The sequence below is a fragment of the Papaver somniferum genome, chromosome 2 (genome assembly GCF_003573695.1).
Source record: "Papaver somniferum cultivar HN1 chromosome 2, ASM357369v1, whole genome shotgun sequence".
In the NCBI taxonomy this organism is placed as follows: Eukaryota; Viridiplantae; Streptophyta; class Magnoliopsida; order Ranunculales; family Papaveraceae; genus Papaver; species Papaver somniferum.
In genome coordinates, this window is record NC_039359.1 from 106,632,698 (window position 1) to 106,650,331 (window position 17,634).

Here is a 17,634-nt window from a genome sequence, read left to right on the forward strand (position 1 = left end):
GAATTCTTCGAGACCTAAGTCTAGGAGATGGAATTCTCATAATTCTGATCATATGGAACCAATCTCTATAGGTCCTAGACTTAATCCTCAGAAAAATCCTTCTGATGGATATTCAAAAGGGTTGATGTCTAATTCTCCTGGTATAAGATATAACCGAAGGAAGGTAAGGAATACACCATATAAACGCTCAGAAGCTATTTACAACTCTTCCCTCCATATTCGTAGTGGGATTAGTTCTAACTCCACTACTTAAGTAGGTAATTTCATCCTTGTATCTGACTTGAGAGTTGCAATGATGATATTTGCGGGATGCTCAAGTTCGTTGTATATTATCATCTGATCTTGTGTTTGAAATAATGTTATTTTCTTTAATTTTCATATGCTCTACTTTGTAGTGAATTCTCTAAACTTTCGAGCTATGAAAAGATACGAGAATATAGTGTATTTCCTTATTTTGTATCTTTTCTGACCTATTAACTTTCTTTAATCGGTCCGCGTACGTCTGTGTTTTCTTCTTCATATCTTGAGTTTTTAGGGTTTCCGTAACAAGGGTTTCTTTCTCTTGTTCTCAAACATATATATATATATATATATATATATATATTGTTTCCTCCATCCCTATCAAAACAAAATTATATGGAGAACTCTTCAAAAGCTCAAGAGGTAGTTAATCTTGAGATGGAAGAAGACATCAAAGGATGATGTTCGGTTCAAGAACTTGTCTTGAAAATGATGATTGCAAGGAAGGAGTACAACTCCTGTGAATCTGATAAATATTTAATTCTTTTTAATAATGACTCAAAGGTCGAATTTGCAAATCTTCAACTGCAAATAAATCATCTCATTGATGGTCATAAATCAAAAGGTCTTGATTCGGAACCAGAAGAAACTCATCTTTGATTTCATCAAATCCAGGCAACTTGCTCGCATTGTTGATCGAAAGGTGAATGTTCTAACTCATGAACATCGAGTTTGTACGGTCAAAAGGATCAAGGATATCGATAATACCTTTTATGATTGAGTCATGGAGAGGTATGATATTATCAAAGAAGTCCGATCCTTTTATTTTTTCTAGGAAACTTCCTATGAGAATTTATTCTTGTGTTTTAAGAAGGATAATTAGGGTTTGGAATAGCATATATTATGAGTACACATTGCTATTGCCAACGATTTTCATCTTGCAGTGTTTTAGATTTATTTATTTAAATTCTAAGTTATTTGAAAGATGATTTTGCAGTATTAATCTTTATTGGTTTTATATATTGCAAAAATATTATGGGATATGTGTGTTTAAGTTCGTGAACTATGAGTATCTCATATATGTCAAAAGTTAAGTCTAATATGGCTTTATGCAAATATTAATAAAAGATAGAATGAACTTTTGAATACTCCGCAATATGATATTTCCCTGATCCACTTCTATGTGAAAGTACTTTATCGCTCCGTAAATTTTCTTATGTTGAACGTTTCCGATTAAGTTAATCATTAAGGTTCTCTTGTGGTTAATTTATTCGAGTTTTCTAGATACAGATTTATGTTTCATCTGATTTTTTAATGTCCAAAGAAATCATTTCTTTTCTCGTAAAAGTAAGGTCGCTCATGTTGTTCTTTTGGGAATGATATTTTATGGGGGAGAGTTCTTAATTGAACTTGTTCTTAATTGGCAAATCTTTGTGGGGAATGCGGTTATGGAATATTGAAGGAGTTATCTTGTATCTTTATAAACTCCTTGATGAATACGCTAAGGTTTCAACTGTGTGAAATCATCGAAAGAAAGTTGATATGTTCTATTTAGTCATGAATAATCTCTTTGAGAATTTCATTATGATCCCGCTAGTTTTCGTACCTTTGCCAATTTATATTGACAAAAAGGGGGAGAATTATTTTGTAGTTCACACTATATACGTATGGTTTACGGATCATTATGTAAGGGGTAGTGGTTTTCATTGTGAGATGAAGTATTGAAGAAGGGGAGTGATACATATCACTGTAGTATTATTGTCAAAGTTGTGATACAATTGAACTTTGATGTTGTGTAATAATACTATGACACTATATAACAATATTTGATAACAATTGTTCTCGTATTGTTATGGCTACGGATCTTGGACAACATTGATGCTGAGTTGAACACGTTCAGAATCACTGGAGTACTTGGAGTGACGAAGAATTCAAGGAATATCGGAGAACCAAGGAAATCAAGCATGTTGGATGAGAAGCTACAAAGTTTATTTATTTTGTAATCCGTATGTATTGATACTTTTGTCACTAAAATTGACAAATTGTGAGATTTTTAGAGCATTTCTCGGTCGAACTCGCAAGCGTTGCTATCTCAAGCTTGTTTGTCAAGTTTAGGTGATCAAAACTATAAGTTTTGATTTCTGGTGTACTTATAGCTATGTCTCGGATTATGATAGAATGTGTAGTTGAGCTTTAGACTTCACGACGTTCATCGATTGAGGACGAAGATCTACTGAGGAGAGCTTGGAGGAAATTCATCGACAAAAGGTATGTGAAGACTAAAACTTATCTATCACTCAGAAGTCTATTATATTATATCTCCTATTGAGACTAAGTCGTATAACTATATATACTTTTACATTATACACATTTGATATTTCGAGATGAGTTTAACTCGTTAGAGCTTATACAATGGTCATTGTGAGTGTTTCTTACGTGGCAACACAAATAAGACATCATCAATCTATTTTTTGTTAAAATTAGGGAGAGAAAAAAATCCATCTCCAACGGTATTGCATGTAACCTCTTCTTTTAATTAGTATAAATTTTTTTTCCATAATTAATATTTTATTAGAGCTAAAAATGGTTAGTTAATATATTAAATTCAATTCAATTAAGTATAAGCTGACTAGGATGGCAGACAATGTCATCTATACATTGGTTTAAGACACCAGGGTTGGAGAATGATTTTAGAGAAAATGGATGTGTAACCTAGGTGTATTTTGACATTTATCTCCACATACATGCCATTGGAGAATCTCTTATATCTTTCTCGAAATATGTGTTGGAAGCCTTTTGCTTTAGCTACATTCATCATTATTCTTGACGAGTTTAGTTGGAAATAATTTATTTGTTGGAAACTAAATAATAAGTCAAAAGATGATCATGTGAAAATTTCCTTGAAACATCTTACATGATTTGTGTGAGACAGTCATTTGATGTAGATTCAGAATGTTTCGTATTGATCATTCAATCACTTGAAAATTACTTATAAGCTAATAGTTTATGTGAGACAGCTATTGTCGTCTTCTAAGGATGTTTCAATGATTGAAATGGGAGTTTATAACTTGTTAACCATTGTCTAGATATAGCACAGTATGAAAACTTTTGTGGTATGATTCAGGTCCGGAAACCACGTTTGCATACCAGTATGCGAACGTTTTAACTGTGGAAGTCCGGGAACCAAGTTTGTATACCAGTTCTACCAGAGTTAGGTCCGGGACGACAATATGCGTACCCGTTTGTGAATTGTCATACAATACCAAAGTCTGAAACTTTAGTTTCCGTACCCGTTTGCAAACCGAGTTAGTTTAAGTTCCGAATTCGGTTAAATATGATTTCATACTCATGAACAAATACATATATAAATTAAGGAATACAATATTTGAAAACCGTGGCTAAATGTTCATGAATTGATTCTCTTGAATCAATCTGATTTTGTTTCAATTGTGTCTTGTATACTTCTATGAAAATATAAACAATTGAACAACTCTATGAGTAACATAATTAGATTCATTTGATTATCATTTGATCTAGAAGTGTTAGATGAATGTGTTTAATACAAAAGTGTTCATATGGCTAACTTCGGTTAACTATTGTTGGGCCAACTCAATATACAAGTTTATGTACGGTTACCCATATCTAAATGAATGTATATTTCATTTGTGTGTAACAAGCTAAGACCATATAACGGTGGAGAGATATTTCTTTGGTTTTAAGCAAACTTAGCTTGAATCTTAAATCATGATTTCATCTAACGGTGAATATTGATTGCTTTGTTTCAAATCTATCAAACCCTGATTTGAAGACTATATAAGGGAGAACTCTAGCAACTGGTAAACCTAATCCCCACACCTCCTGTGTGATCCTAGTTGCGTATTAGAGTCGATTCTCCTTTAACCTAGGTTCTTCCTAAAACCATTATAGGTTAACGACTTAAAGACTTCATTGGGATTCTGAAGCCATACCCAACTATTTTCTATGTAGTTGCGCATTCTGATCTTACTTGTTCTATCGTATTGAGTAGTATCTTCTCTAAGATTTGCTCGAGATTTATCTTCGATAGGTAAGATATAAAACGTAATCACAAAGCTCTTCGTCTCATTCTTTGTGATTCCGCAATAACTTGTTCTACTACCATATAGTTAAGTTATTGTGAGGTGGTTGATATTTTTATGATGTTCTTCGGGAATATAAGTCCGGATTATCAATTGGTTCCTATTCACCTTGATTTATCAAAAGATGGAACAAAAACTTCGTAGCTATTTTTGTGGGAGACAGATTTATCTATTAGAATAGACTTTTATGCGGGAGACAGATTTGTTTATAAAGTCTTCGACTTTGGGTCGTACTAAGTTGTGGGTGAGATCAGCTAGGGGAATCAAGTGCGTAGAGTCCTACAAGGATTCAGAGGCGTAAGGAACGCGACTGTACCTTAATCGGTGTGAGACTTGGTTAGGTCTCAACTACATTCCAGTATGAAGTTAACTTGTAGTATGCTAGTGTCTGTAGCGGCTTAATACAGTATGGTGTTCAATCTGGACTAGGTCCAGGGGTTTTTCTGCATTTGTTGTTTCCTCGTCAACAAAACTTCTGGTGTCAATGTTATTTATTTTCCACATTATATTTGTTTATATAATTGAAATATCACAGGTTATACATAATTCAATCAATTGGTAAATCCAACCTTTGGTTGTTGATTGAAATTGATTGACACTTGAACATTGGTCTTTGGTACCGTTCAAGTTATTTCTCATAACAATCAGGCTCACAGATTCCCATCTGTTCGATTGTTGATTCTATTAAAAAATTGAGATATAACTCTTGGATGTTTTTCCTTGATTGAGTCTGACTACCTAGTTGATTCTTTTGGAATTACATTGGAGTTAGTCCATACAGATTGTCGAACGAAATATTGGGTGTGGTTGTTAGACCCTCGCATTTTCATATATAAGAGGAACTCTTTTCAATTGGGATCTTTGAATCCTGACACTATTTTTTGGTGTGTCCTAGTTGCATCTAGAGTCGTCCTCTCCAAAAAAACTTTTAGGGTTTAGCGACTAAAGACTTCACTGGGATTCGTGAAGCCATGTCCACTTATCTTTTATCTTGATAACTTGAGTATCCTGATCTTGATTGTTTGTGGAGCTTGCTCCAACGATCAAGATATATAGTATCATCAAAGTTCTCTTCTTCTCAGACTTTGTGATTCCGCAAGTTTTATACTTGTGAGGTGAATAATAATTTCGGCTGCACTTCGGGTTGCATAAGTCCGGATTTTGAGGATAACCATACTTCGGTCAAGTTGCTATCGATTTCTATCACCTGGATCTTTCGTTTGATCTGATCATCCGATTAGATCGCAAATCAGGAAATCAATTATAGGCTTAATCTGTGAGAGGAAGATTTGGTTTAAAGTCCAATTGGGTTTAAGAAACTCTTAGTTGGTGTGACTCCTTCTAAGGGAATCAAATGCGCGGAGTCCTGCTGGGATTCAAGAGGCGTAAGGAGCGCGACCATGCCTGAATCAGTGGGAGACTGAGTTTGGGCTACATTCTAGACCGAAGTTAATTAGTAGTAGGCTAGTTTCTGTAGCAGGTTAATACAGTTTGGTGTTCAATCTAGACTAGGTCCCGGGATTTTTCTTCACTTGCGGTTTCCTCGTTAACAAAATTTTTGGTGTATGTGTTATTTATTATTCCGCATTATATTGTTTATCTTTATAATTGTAATATCACAGGTTGTGCTTTGATCAATCACAGTAGATAGGTCCAACCTAGTTTGTTGGATAAGACTTGATTGATCCTTGGATATTGGTCTTTGGTACCGTCCAAGAATTCTCTTTCTAGTTAGGTTCACGGATTCAGTTCTGTAAACGTTCTAACAATAAAAGAGAGAGATATAACTCTAGACACTTTCCTTGATTGAGTTTTTACTCTCGGAGTTGTGTTGAGTTTGTCCATACAGATTTCCTACGAAAAAGTTGAGGTGTATTTTGATACCCCCAATATTTTCAGCAGGGATACTGAAGGAATTGAGTAATGAAGGAGTGTTCACTTGGTCTTAACCATAAAAAGTTGCGATAGTCAATTTGTATAGTGGATTAATTCTGAGGGTATTCAAAACTGGACTAAGTTTTGTGATTTTTCTTCTAAGAAGTTTTCCTAGCTCACTAACAAAATCATGTTTGTCGTGTTGTTACTTTACCTTCCGCATTATAATTTTTTTTAATTAGTTTTATTGGATAAATATTATTTTTACAGAAAACTAGTTAGAAGCCTAAAAGGCTGAGTTCCAACAACGTACTACTACTTTAGTTGAACAGGTTGTCGTACTATCCTACCAGCGAGCCTCACGAGGAACCTTACAAAGGAGCCGAATCGGACAGGGATGATGTCGTAAGGGGGGCAAATTCTCCAGTATTGTGAAAAAGCGGGGGTATAACAACCACACCCAATAATTCGTTTGACAATCTGTATGGACTAAACTCCAATATAATTCCGAGAGCACCAACTTAAAAGAAAGCTCAATCAAGAAAGATACTAAAGAGCTTTATCTCTATTTTTCAATATAATCAGCAAATCAAACAGATAGAAATCCATGAGCCTGATTGATATGAGAAATAACTTAGACGGTACCAAAGACCAATTCCCAAGTGTCAATCAAGTTATATCCAACAAACAAGGTCGGATTTATCAACTAATTGAACTACGCACAACCTGTGATATTTCAATCATACAAACAAATATAATACAGAAAAGAAATAACACAGACACCATAAATTTTGTTAACTAGGAAACCACAAATGCAGAAAAACCCCGGGACCTAGTCCAGATTGAATACCACACTGTATTAAGACGCTACATACACTAGCCTACTACAAGTTAACTTCAGACTGGAACGTAATTGAGTCCTAACCAAGTCTCACACCGCTTAAGGTACAGTCGCGTTCCTTATGCCTCTAGAACCACACCAGATTCTGAGCACTTGATTCCCTTAGCTGATCTCACCCACAACTAACAGTTGCTACGACCCAAAGTCGAAGACTTATAAACAAATATGTCTCCTACAAATATGTATATTCTTTATTCGGCTTTTGTTCTGTCTTTTGATAAATCAAGGTTAATAGGAACCAATTGGTAATCCGGTATTATACTCCCGAAGACCAGCCTAGAAATATCAATCACCTCGCAATATCCCAACTGATTAACAGAAAAAGTTATTGCGGAATCACAAGAGTCTGGGACGAAAAACTGTTGTAATTACTTTTTATATCTTACCTATCGGAGATAAATCTCGAGTAAATCTTAGAGAAGATAAAACTCAATACGATAAAACAAGTAAGATCAGAATATGCAACTACAGAAAAAATAGTTGGATCTGGCTTCACGAATCCCAAATGAAGTCTTCAAGTCGTTAGTACCTATAATGATTTTGGAAAAACCTAGGTTAAAGGAGAATCAACTCTAGTTTTCAACTAGGACACAGAAAAGTGTCGGGATTAGGTTTTCCAGTTGCTAGAGTTCTCCCTTATGTAGCCTTTCAAATTAGGGTTGCTTACAATCAAAGCTAAGATAGCTTAGTAACAAATCATTCAATATTCACCGTTAGATGAACTCATGATTTAAGATTCAAGCTAAGTCTGCTTTGAAACTAACCAATCAATCTCCACCATTAGATGGTCTTAGCTTTTTACACACAAATGAAATATGCCTTCATATAGACATAGGTAACCGTACCTAAACGTGTATATTGAGTTGGCTCAATAACAGTTAACTGAAGTTAGCCACATGAACACTTTAGTCTTAATCATATTCATCAAACACTTCTACATCAAATAGGATAATCAATCAAACATGAAAGAAAATCGATTGAATCTAATTGTGTTTCAAATAGAGTTGATCAATTGTTCACTATCTCATAAAAATATATATGAACAAATTGAAACAAAATCGGATTGATTAGTAATCTTACAAAGTACTAATACATGAATCAATTCATGAACATTAAGCCACGGTTTGCAAACTTTTCATTCCTTAAATCATAAATGTTTTAGTTCATGAGTATGAGAATCATACATAACCGATTTTAGAACTTAACCACTGTGTTCGCAAACTAGGTACGCGAACAACAGCTCTGGACCTTGGCCTAGTCAAGTTGTTCGTAAACCCGGTTCGCAAACAACCGTCCCGGACCCAACTCAGGTAAACCCGTTTGCATACTAGGTACGCAAACAAGAGTTTCAGACCTTCTCAGGTAAATCTGTTTGCATACTAGGTACGCAAACAAGAGTTCCGGACCTGAATTATCACAATACAGTTCGCATACTAGGTATGCCTAACATGTTGTATCAAGACGTAGTTAATTGTTCTAAAATCTCATTTCAATCACTGAAACATCCTTATAAGACGACAATGGTAATCTCACACATACTATTAGCTTCATGTAGTTTTCAGGTGATCGAATGATCAATACGAAACTTTCCAAGCTAACATCAAATGACTGTCTCACACAAATCATGTAAGATGTTCAAGGTAATTTTCACATGATCATCTTTTGACTTGATATTTAGTTTCCAACAATTTAATTGTCTCCAACTAAACTCGTCAAGAATATGATGAACATAGTGAAATCAAAAGCTTCCAACACATATTTTTAGAAATAGATAAGCGAGATAAACTCAACTCGAAATATCAAATGTGTATAATATAAAATTCTATATAGGTATACGTCTTAGTCTCATTAAAAGATAAAATAAAATAGACTTCTGAGTGATAGATAAGTTTTAGTCTCCACATACCTTTTGTTGATAAAGTTTCTCCAATCTCCTCAGTAGATCTTCGTCTTCAATTGATGAACGCCAAGCTCAACTACATATTTTATCCTAATATGAGACTTAGCTATAAGTAGATTAGAAGTCAAGTATATATTTTTGATCAACTAAACTTGAAAAAAAAGCTTGAGATAGCAACGCTTGCGAATTCGACCGAGCAGTGCTCTAACATATTGCGCCATCGGGGACTCGAACCTGGGACCTCCTGAAGCACATCAACATTTTTGGCGTGCTGTTACTTTACTTTCCATATAATATTAAAAAAAATAGTTTATTACTATTGGATAAAGAGTATTTTTTTATAAGAAATTAGTTGGAAGCCTAACAAGTTGAGCTCCAACAACGTATTACTACATTAGTTGAACAGGTTTGTTGTGCTAGCCTACCAGCGAGCCTCATGAGGAACCAAGGGAACCGAACCAGATAGGGGGATGATTATGTCGCAAGGGGAAAGCTAACTCTACCTTCCATGTCAAATTTTGTAGTATTACGCCATCGGGGACTCAAATCTGGGACCTCCTGGAACGCATCAAACCTTTGAGAAATAGGGATGACCAGTTGAGCTAGCAAACCGTTTCATTATTTTTATAACTATAATTAGTTAACTACACTTCTACGTTAATACACTTGGTACGATCTGATAGGTAGTTCGGGTACGAGCTTTGACTATATACCAAATTACATCTTGTTGAAATAATTTTTTGGCATTATTGTTTTACTAAAATTACACAAAATGTGTATGTATAAGTTGGCATCGAAAAGGTTGTTGTGCATTCGGTACTCTCGTCATTTTAACCTCCTTAGTAATCCGGTGCTCCTCAATGGAGGGTACTAACTAAGTTACATACACTTGAGACTATTCCTAAACATTCTAAAGTAATCTTAGACTTAGTCTTAGGCTTGATACCATTATATAATACTATCCTTATGGGATTGGGAGGACATACGGAATATGGGATCCAAGTATAATAATGAGTATGAATACTCGATCTTAAAATAAGTAATTCATCTTACCTATACGACAAAAAAAAGAGAGGAAATTAATGATTTTGAAGTAAGGGATAGTAAAGTTTTCTTCTTTTTAGGGATAACTTAGTTATTTCTCAAGTTTTAGACACATCCTATCTCGCAACCTAGATAGATTCATCCTCTTGTAACTTTTCTAGAATTTTAGCAGCCTAAGAATTGGAAATTTGTTCAAGATACCCCAATTTCAATTAATAATTTATAAAGTACCTTCACAATTTGTGATCCCGTTAGGTCCCTAAATATTGGTCATTTTCTTAGTGACAAAGTCAACATATCTTGAGATATTGAATACTACCTACATATATTACATGAACACCCATATTTTAATATATATTTTTAATCCAAACAAAACATTTCCCTCTCCACCCATGAGTTTCAATATTTTTAAAAAAAGCGGAGGTCTAACAACCACACCCAATATTTCGTTTAGGAAATATATATGGACTAACTCAAATATAATTCCAAGAGAATCAACTAGACAGTCAGACTCAATCAAGGAAAATATATACAAGAGTTATATCTTTGTTTCTCAATGTAATCAGCAAAACAAACAGATAGAAATCCGCGAGTCTGATTATTATTAGAAAGACCAATGTTCAAGTGTCAATCAATTTCAATCAATAACCAAAGATTGGATTTACCAATTGATTTTTTTTCCTAAATCACAATTTATATATTGATAATAATTTTTTTTAAAAGATTACAAGATAAAATTTAGTAGTAAAGAGATCCAACTACATAGGATTCAAAAAGATCTAGTAAAACCTATAATACTCCACATTTGGTAACTTTATTCTTGCTAAGAAACTTGGCCTCCCATAGAGTATTTACCTCTGACCTGCTGCCAATTTAATACCTCTTTTTGCAGCTGTATCTGCTGCATATTTAACTTCCCTTAAATTGTGCCAGAATGTTATTGACTGGATTTTACTTACTTCCTTTAGCCATCTCATCTTTACAAACCATGGCATCTTGTTTTCTGCAAATTCTGTTATAACTGTTTTGGAATCTGAGTTAAGAATTATGTTCTGCAACTTCCATTCAATAGCTAATTCAACTGCTCCAATGATTGCATACACTTCTGCTATGTAATTAGTAGAAATGCCAATTCCCCCTATAATAACTCCTAAGACTTGACTCAAGTGATCTCTTATTACTACACCAAAACCAGCAGCTCCTGGATTGCCAATGATTGCTCCATCACAACAAAACATAACACAACCAACACTTGGTGGTATCCAGAAGCAAGGTTTGATGCATTGAAATTTAATTTTCCTTGTTCCCAGATCAAAGAAGAGAATTACATGGTTATCATTGTCATTATTCCACATGTTGCTTTTTATTCTGAAGCCTCCTTCATATACTGTTTTTTTGATTCTGCTCTTAAATCTTTGAATATTAGGTTTGACTTGTTCAAAGAGCATCTTGTTGTTTTGAAACCATAGCTCTTTTAAAGTTGCACAAGCAGCAATAATCCAGCATTCTCTGAAAAAGGTTGGACAACTTGAACGGTACCAAAGACCAATGTTCAAGTGTCAATCAATTTCAATCAATAACCAAAGGTTGGATTTACCAATTGATTGAACTACACACAACCTGTCATATTTCAATTATATAGAAAATATAATGTGGAAAATAAATAATACAGACACCAGAAGTTTTGTTAATGAGGAAACCGCGAATGCAGAAAACCCCCGGGACTTAGTCCAGATTTGAACACCACACTATATTAAGCCGCTACAGACTCTAGCCTACTACAAGTTAACTTCGGACTGGAATGTAGTTGAGACCTAACCAATCTCACACTGATTAAGGTACAGTCGCGTTCCTTACGCCCCTGAATCCCAGCAGGACTCTACGCACTTGATTCTCTTAGCTGATCTCACCCACAACTAAGAGTTGCTACGACCCAAAGTCGAAAACTTAATAAACAAATCTGTGTCACACAGAAAAGTCTATTGAATAGATAAATTTGTCTCCCACAGAAATACCTACGAAGTTTTTGTTCCATCTTTTAATAAACCAAGGTGAACATGAACCAATTGATACACCGGTCTTATATTCCCGAAGAACAGCCTAGTAATATCAATCACCTCACAATAACTTAATTATATGGTGGTAGAACAAGTTATTGTGGAATTACAAAGAATGAGACGAAGAGCTTTGTAATTAATTTTTATGTCTTACCTATCGGAGATAAATCTCGAGCAAATCATATAAAAGATAGTATTCAATACGATAGAAGAGAGTAAGATCAGAACACACAACTACAGAGAAAAAGGTTGGGTCTGGCTTTAGAATCCAAATGAAGTCTTTAAGTCGTTAACCTATAATGGTTTTAGGAAAAACCTAGGTTAAAGGAAAATAGACTCTAGTCGCAACTAGTATCACACAGGAGGTGTGGGGATTATATTTCCCAATTGCTAGAGTTCTCCCTTATATAGTCTTCAAATTTGATAACTTTGAAACAAACCAATCAATATTCACCGTTAGATGAAACCTGATTTAAGATTCAAGATGATATTTTTCCACCGTTAGATGGTCTTTAGCTTGTTACACACAAATGAAATATACCTTCATTTATATATGAGTAGCCGTACCTAAACGTGTATATTGAGTTGGCTTTAACAGTTAACCGAAGTTAGCCATATGAACACTTTTCTCTTAACCTTGTTCATCTTAACACTTCTAGATCAATTGATAATCAAATGAATCTAACTGTGTTATTCATAGAGTTGTTAAATTATTTATATTCTCATAGAAGTATACAAGACACAATTGAAGCAAAATCGGATTGATTCAAAAGAATCAGTTCATGAATATTTTAGCCACGGTTTGCAAAGATTGCATTCCTTAATTTATGAATGTATTTGTTCATTAGTATGAAATCATACTTAATCGATTTAAGAAATTGAACCACCTAAGTTTGAAAACGGGTACGCGAACATAAGTTCTGAACATTGGTCACAAGCCAACAGTTTGCAAACGGGTACGCAAACTTTAGCTCCTGACCGTGTCAGTTGAAACCGTTTGTGAACGGGTACGCAAACTTGGTTTCCGGACTTCAACAGATAAATCAGTTTGCGAACGGGTATGCAAACTTAAGTACCCTGACCTACACAGTTGAATAAGTTTGCGATCGGGTATGCAAACTTCCGGTCATGATTTCCGTCAAAACAGTTCATACACAAAGTACACAAAATGTAATGTATCCAGACATGGGTTTAGCTCTTAACTCCCATTCCAATCATTGAAACATTCTTAGAAGACGACATTAGATGTCTCACACAAGATATTAGCTTATAAGAAATTTTCAAGTGATCGAATGATCAATACGAAACATTCCGAGCCTACATCAAATGACTGTCTCACACAAATAATGTAAGATGTTACCAGGTGATTTTCACATGATCATCTTTTGACTTTCTCCAAGAATAATGATGCACGTGGTTAAAGCAAAAAGCTTTCCACCACATATTTCGAGAAAGATATAAGCGAGTTAAACTCAGCTCGAAATATCAAATGTGTATAATGTAAAGTATATATAACTATACGACTTTTGTCTCAATAAGAGATAAAATAGAATTTACTTCTGAGTGATGGATGAGTTCAAGTCTCCACATACCTTTTGTTGATGAAGTTCCATAAGCTCCCTTAGCAGTTCTTCGTCTTCAATCGATGAACGCCTTGAAGTTTAAATCTCAACTACACATTTTATCCTAATCCGAGACATAGGTATTGTTAGAGCATTCCTCGGTCGAACTGGCAACAGTTTCTATCTCAATCTTCTTTGTCAAGTTTAGTTGTCAAAACTATAAGTTTTGATTTCTAGTCTACTTATAGCTATGTCTCTGATTAGGATAGAATGTGTAGTTGAGTTTTAGACTTCACGACGTTCATCGATTGAACACGAAGAACTACTAAGGGGAGCTTGTGGAACTTCATCAACAAAAGGTATGCGGAGACTTGAACTCATCTATCATTCAGAAGTCTATTTCTATTCTATCTCCTATTGAGACAAAATTCGTATAGCTATGTAGACTTTACTTTATACATATTTGATATTTCGAGCTGAGTTTAACTCGCTTACATATTTCTCGAAATATGTGATGGTAAGCTTTCGCTTTAACCAAGTTCATATTTTATTCTTGACGAAAGTCAAAAGATGATCATGTGAAAATCGCCTGGTAACATCTTACATGATTTGTGTGAGACAGTCATTTGATGTAGACTCGGAATGTTTCATATTGATCACTTGAAAATTGCTTTGAAGCTAATAGTTTTTGTGAGACAGCTATTCTCGTCTTCCTAGAATGTTTCAGTGTTAAAATGGGAGTTCGGAACAATTAACCTTTGATTGGATATAGCACGGTATGCGTACTTGTATGCTAACTGTTGTAAGTGTATTCCAACTCTGGAAATTTAGTATGCATACCCGTATGCGTACTGATTCAACAGTTGAAGTTCGGGAACTAGTACGCATACGGGTCAACCGAGTTCGGTCATGAACAATTAGTTTGCATAATGATACCATAAACTTAATCTTTGACATTCAAAAGTTCATTTTATTTTCCATAAAAATTTGCATAATGACACAATAGACTTAACTTTTGACATATATTGGACAATCATAGTTCACGGACGTAAACATACATATCCCATAACATTATTTGCAATATATGAAACCAATAAATATTAATACTGCAAAATCATCTTCCAGATAACTTAGAATTTAAATAAATAAATCTAAAAACATTGCAAGATGAAAATCGTTGGCAATAGTTATGTGTAATCACAATATATGCTATTCCATACCATAGTTATCCTTCTTAAAACACAAGAATAAATTCTCATAATAAGTTTCCTAGACGTTATTTAAGCAAGAAACAAAAAATCATTTCACTTACTTTGAAGACTCTTCTCATATCCCCTATAATCATCAAGCTCGCCTTCGATTAGATCAATCCTGGATTCGAAATTATCCATCTTGTCCTCAAGTCTTTTGGTTGAAGATTCGAGTTCACTCTTCAAAGTACGTACTGGTAGGTTTCTAAAAAATACCTACAAACTAATACCGCAAGTGCACGGCGTCGAGGTGTAGAACAATGCAAATACGGGTCGATCCACAGGGACAAGGTGTGTGTAGTTGAAGCTTAAGGTTTCACTAAAACTGAGTTGTAACAAAGAGTCTTGGTTGTGTTAAAACACACTTGAAATGATGGCAGTCACTGAGCTAAAAAAAACAGTAGAATGTAAAGCAAGTAAACAGGAACATGCTAGGGCTTTTGAATCCACTTCTTGATCCTAAACTAAGGCAGATCCTAATCAAATCATGTTCTTGCTTCATCTCAAGGAAGATTATGGATGATTTACTTAACTAATCTTACTAACTTACCCCTAGCATCAAGTGTCTTCTCACAGTACAGCTGATCACAGTCTTGTTTGCTCAACCAGTTATCTAGCAATCCGCATTGGTGGAAGGTTAATCCCCTAAGTTCTCTAGTTCACCCCTAGCATTGAGTGTCTTCTTACAGCACACTCAATCACAGGTGCATTTGATCACTAAGTTTACTAACTTCCCTACTTCAATTAAGCACAGTCCTTCAAATGGACTGAATCCTTAGCTACTCTCACTCTTACACCCCTATAATCAGCTGTCTTCTTACAGCACAGCTGATCACAGGTGCATTCACTCAACTAGCCAATTATCAATCCTACTTAGTTTCAGCACTACAAGAACAGTGACATGAACAAGGACTATCCTAGCTTACAATTCAAGAGTATCATCTAACCCCTAGCAAATGGAGTTAGAACATAATGAAATTAAATGACAATGAAATTGAAATTGTTTAAAACATTGAACTGAACTTGATCTGAAATTGAAACAACATTAACAGTTGAGGTCCTGGCTATTCCAAGCCTCTTGGTGGTGCTCTGTCTAATCCAGGCATACCTTCTACAATACCCACACATCCCTATTTATATCCAATTAATCGATTTAGGGTTTACAAACAAAATCCCTAAATTCCCAAAAAAAACAGTAAAATTAGGGTTTACCAAATCTTACCTAATTCGATGAAATCTTACCAAATCTTACCTAATTCGATGGGTTCACGTCGACCCATCCTTCTATTTCTCTTCCCGCTCCATGTCCTGCTCCAATTACTTCTAGCTCATCAACCTATTTCACCAACTTCACACCTAGGGTTCAGTGGCGTGAAAATAGATGAAATTAGTTGTTGAGGAAGATGTAGGACGTGGTAGTGATGATGGGTTGTGGTTGTTAGAAGCCATGATGTCTTTTGGTGGGAGTTGTGGTGGTTGAGAAGGGGCAGTGGAGGTGATGGTGGTGGTGATGGTCGCTGTGAAGAAGAGGCGAAGAAGAAGGAAGAGAACTCGATAGAGTTTCTCTTAGGGGATGTTTGATTTAGGGTAAATAGGTTAGGGTTCTAGAGTATTGAGCGGACCCATCGTATTTTGATGCTCAGATGGTGAAAGACGATGGATGAAAAGATGAGAGAATTATCCAACGGCGAGATGGAAATGGGAGTGGAGCGACCGTTGGATCTGAGATACATCAAAACTGACGATCTGAGATGGAGTTAGGTGCTAAAAAGTTAGACAGGAACATCAAAACTCGATGCACTCTGATGGAGCGACCGTTGGATGATGGATTGGATTCAATCTGACGGTGAAGGAGAGAAACGGGTTTGGATTTGGATTTGGGTTTAGGAAATGGGTTTGGGTTAAGGAAATGGGTTTGGGTTAAGGAAATAGGTTTTGGGCTTAGGTAATCTTGAGCCCACTTCTTCTTTAAGAACAATTTCTTCCTTTTTAAGCCCATTTTCATCTTTGATTCTTCCATACCACATTTTTCACTTCTTTTCCGCTAGAGTTTCTTTCGGCTTTTTCCGTGTCTTTGCACTTTTCGCTCCGCAACTCATCTAGTCTTTATTTATTACCTAAAAATGCAAAATTAATTAATAAAAATATTTATTCTTGAAAACAAAGAAAATACAGAATATGGGATAAAATGTAGAATTAATGCACAAAAGATGAGTTAAATGCCAAGAAAAATATATAGAAATATGCACTTTTTAGCTCTCATCACGTACCTGTTCCAAGATAAGATTCATAGTTAATGAGAGTTTTTCAAAATGAGAGAAGGTAGGATTCACATCAGACGAGGAATCACGTTTGTCTTGACACATCTCATTATCGGAGGAACCAAAACGAACTTTCTTAGAGGGAAAAAGAACAGTCCATTCATCATCTTATTTACTGGAAAGACTTGATGATGACATGATAAGATATAGAAAATGAAATGCTTGCTTAAAGGAATGAAATCTTCCAACTTAAAAAGAAGAACATATGGAACAAATTCCTAAAAAGACCTTTCACCAAAACCCTAACAGAATTTTGGAAGAAATGAACTTTATTAGGAAAGCCATTTAAGCACATAAATGGTTTTTGACTAGAAAATACAATTCCAGGAAAAAGAAGGTACAAAGACAATATATTAAAAATAACAA

At 35.0% G+C, this 17,634-nt stretch overlaps 1 protein-coding gene across 1 annotated transcript; it reads right to left on the minus strand.

Annotated features, from left to right (window-relative positions):
* Positions 1-10,929: 10,929 nt before the first annotated feature.
* On the minus strand, positions 10,930-11,433 carry LOC113351729 (ribonuclease HI-like). Its single transcript, XM_026595666.1, has one exon. It carries the CDS (start codon positions 11,431-11,433, stop codon positions 10,930-10,932), a length of 504 nt encoding a protein of 167 aa, XP_026451451.1.
* Positions 11,434-17,634: the final 6,201 nt, after the last annotated feature.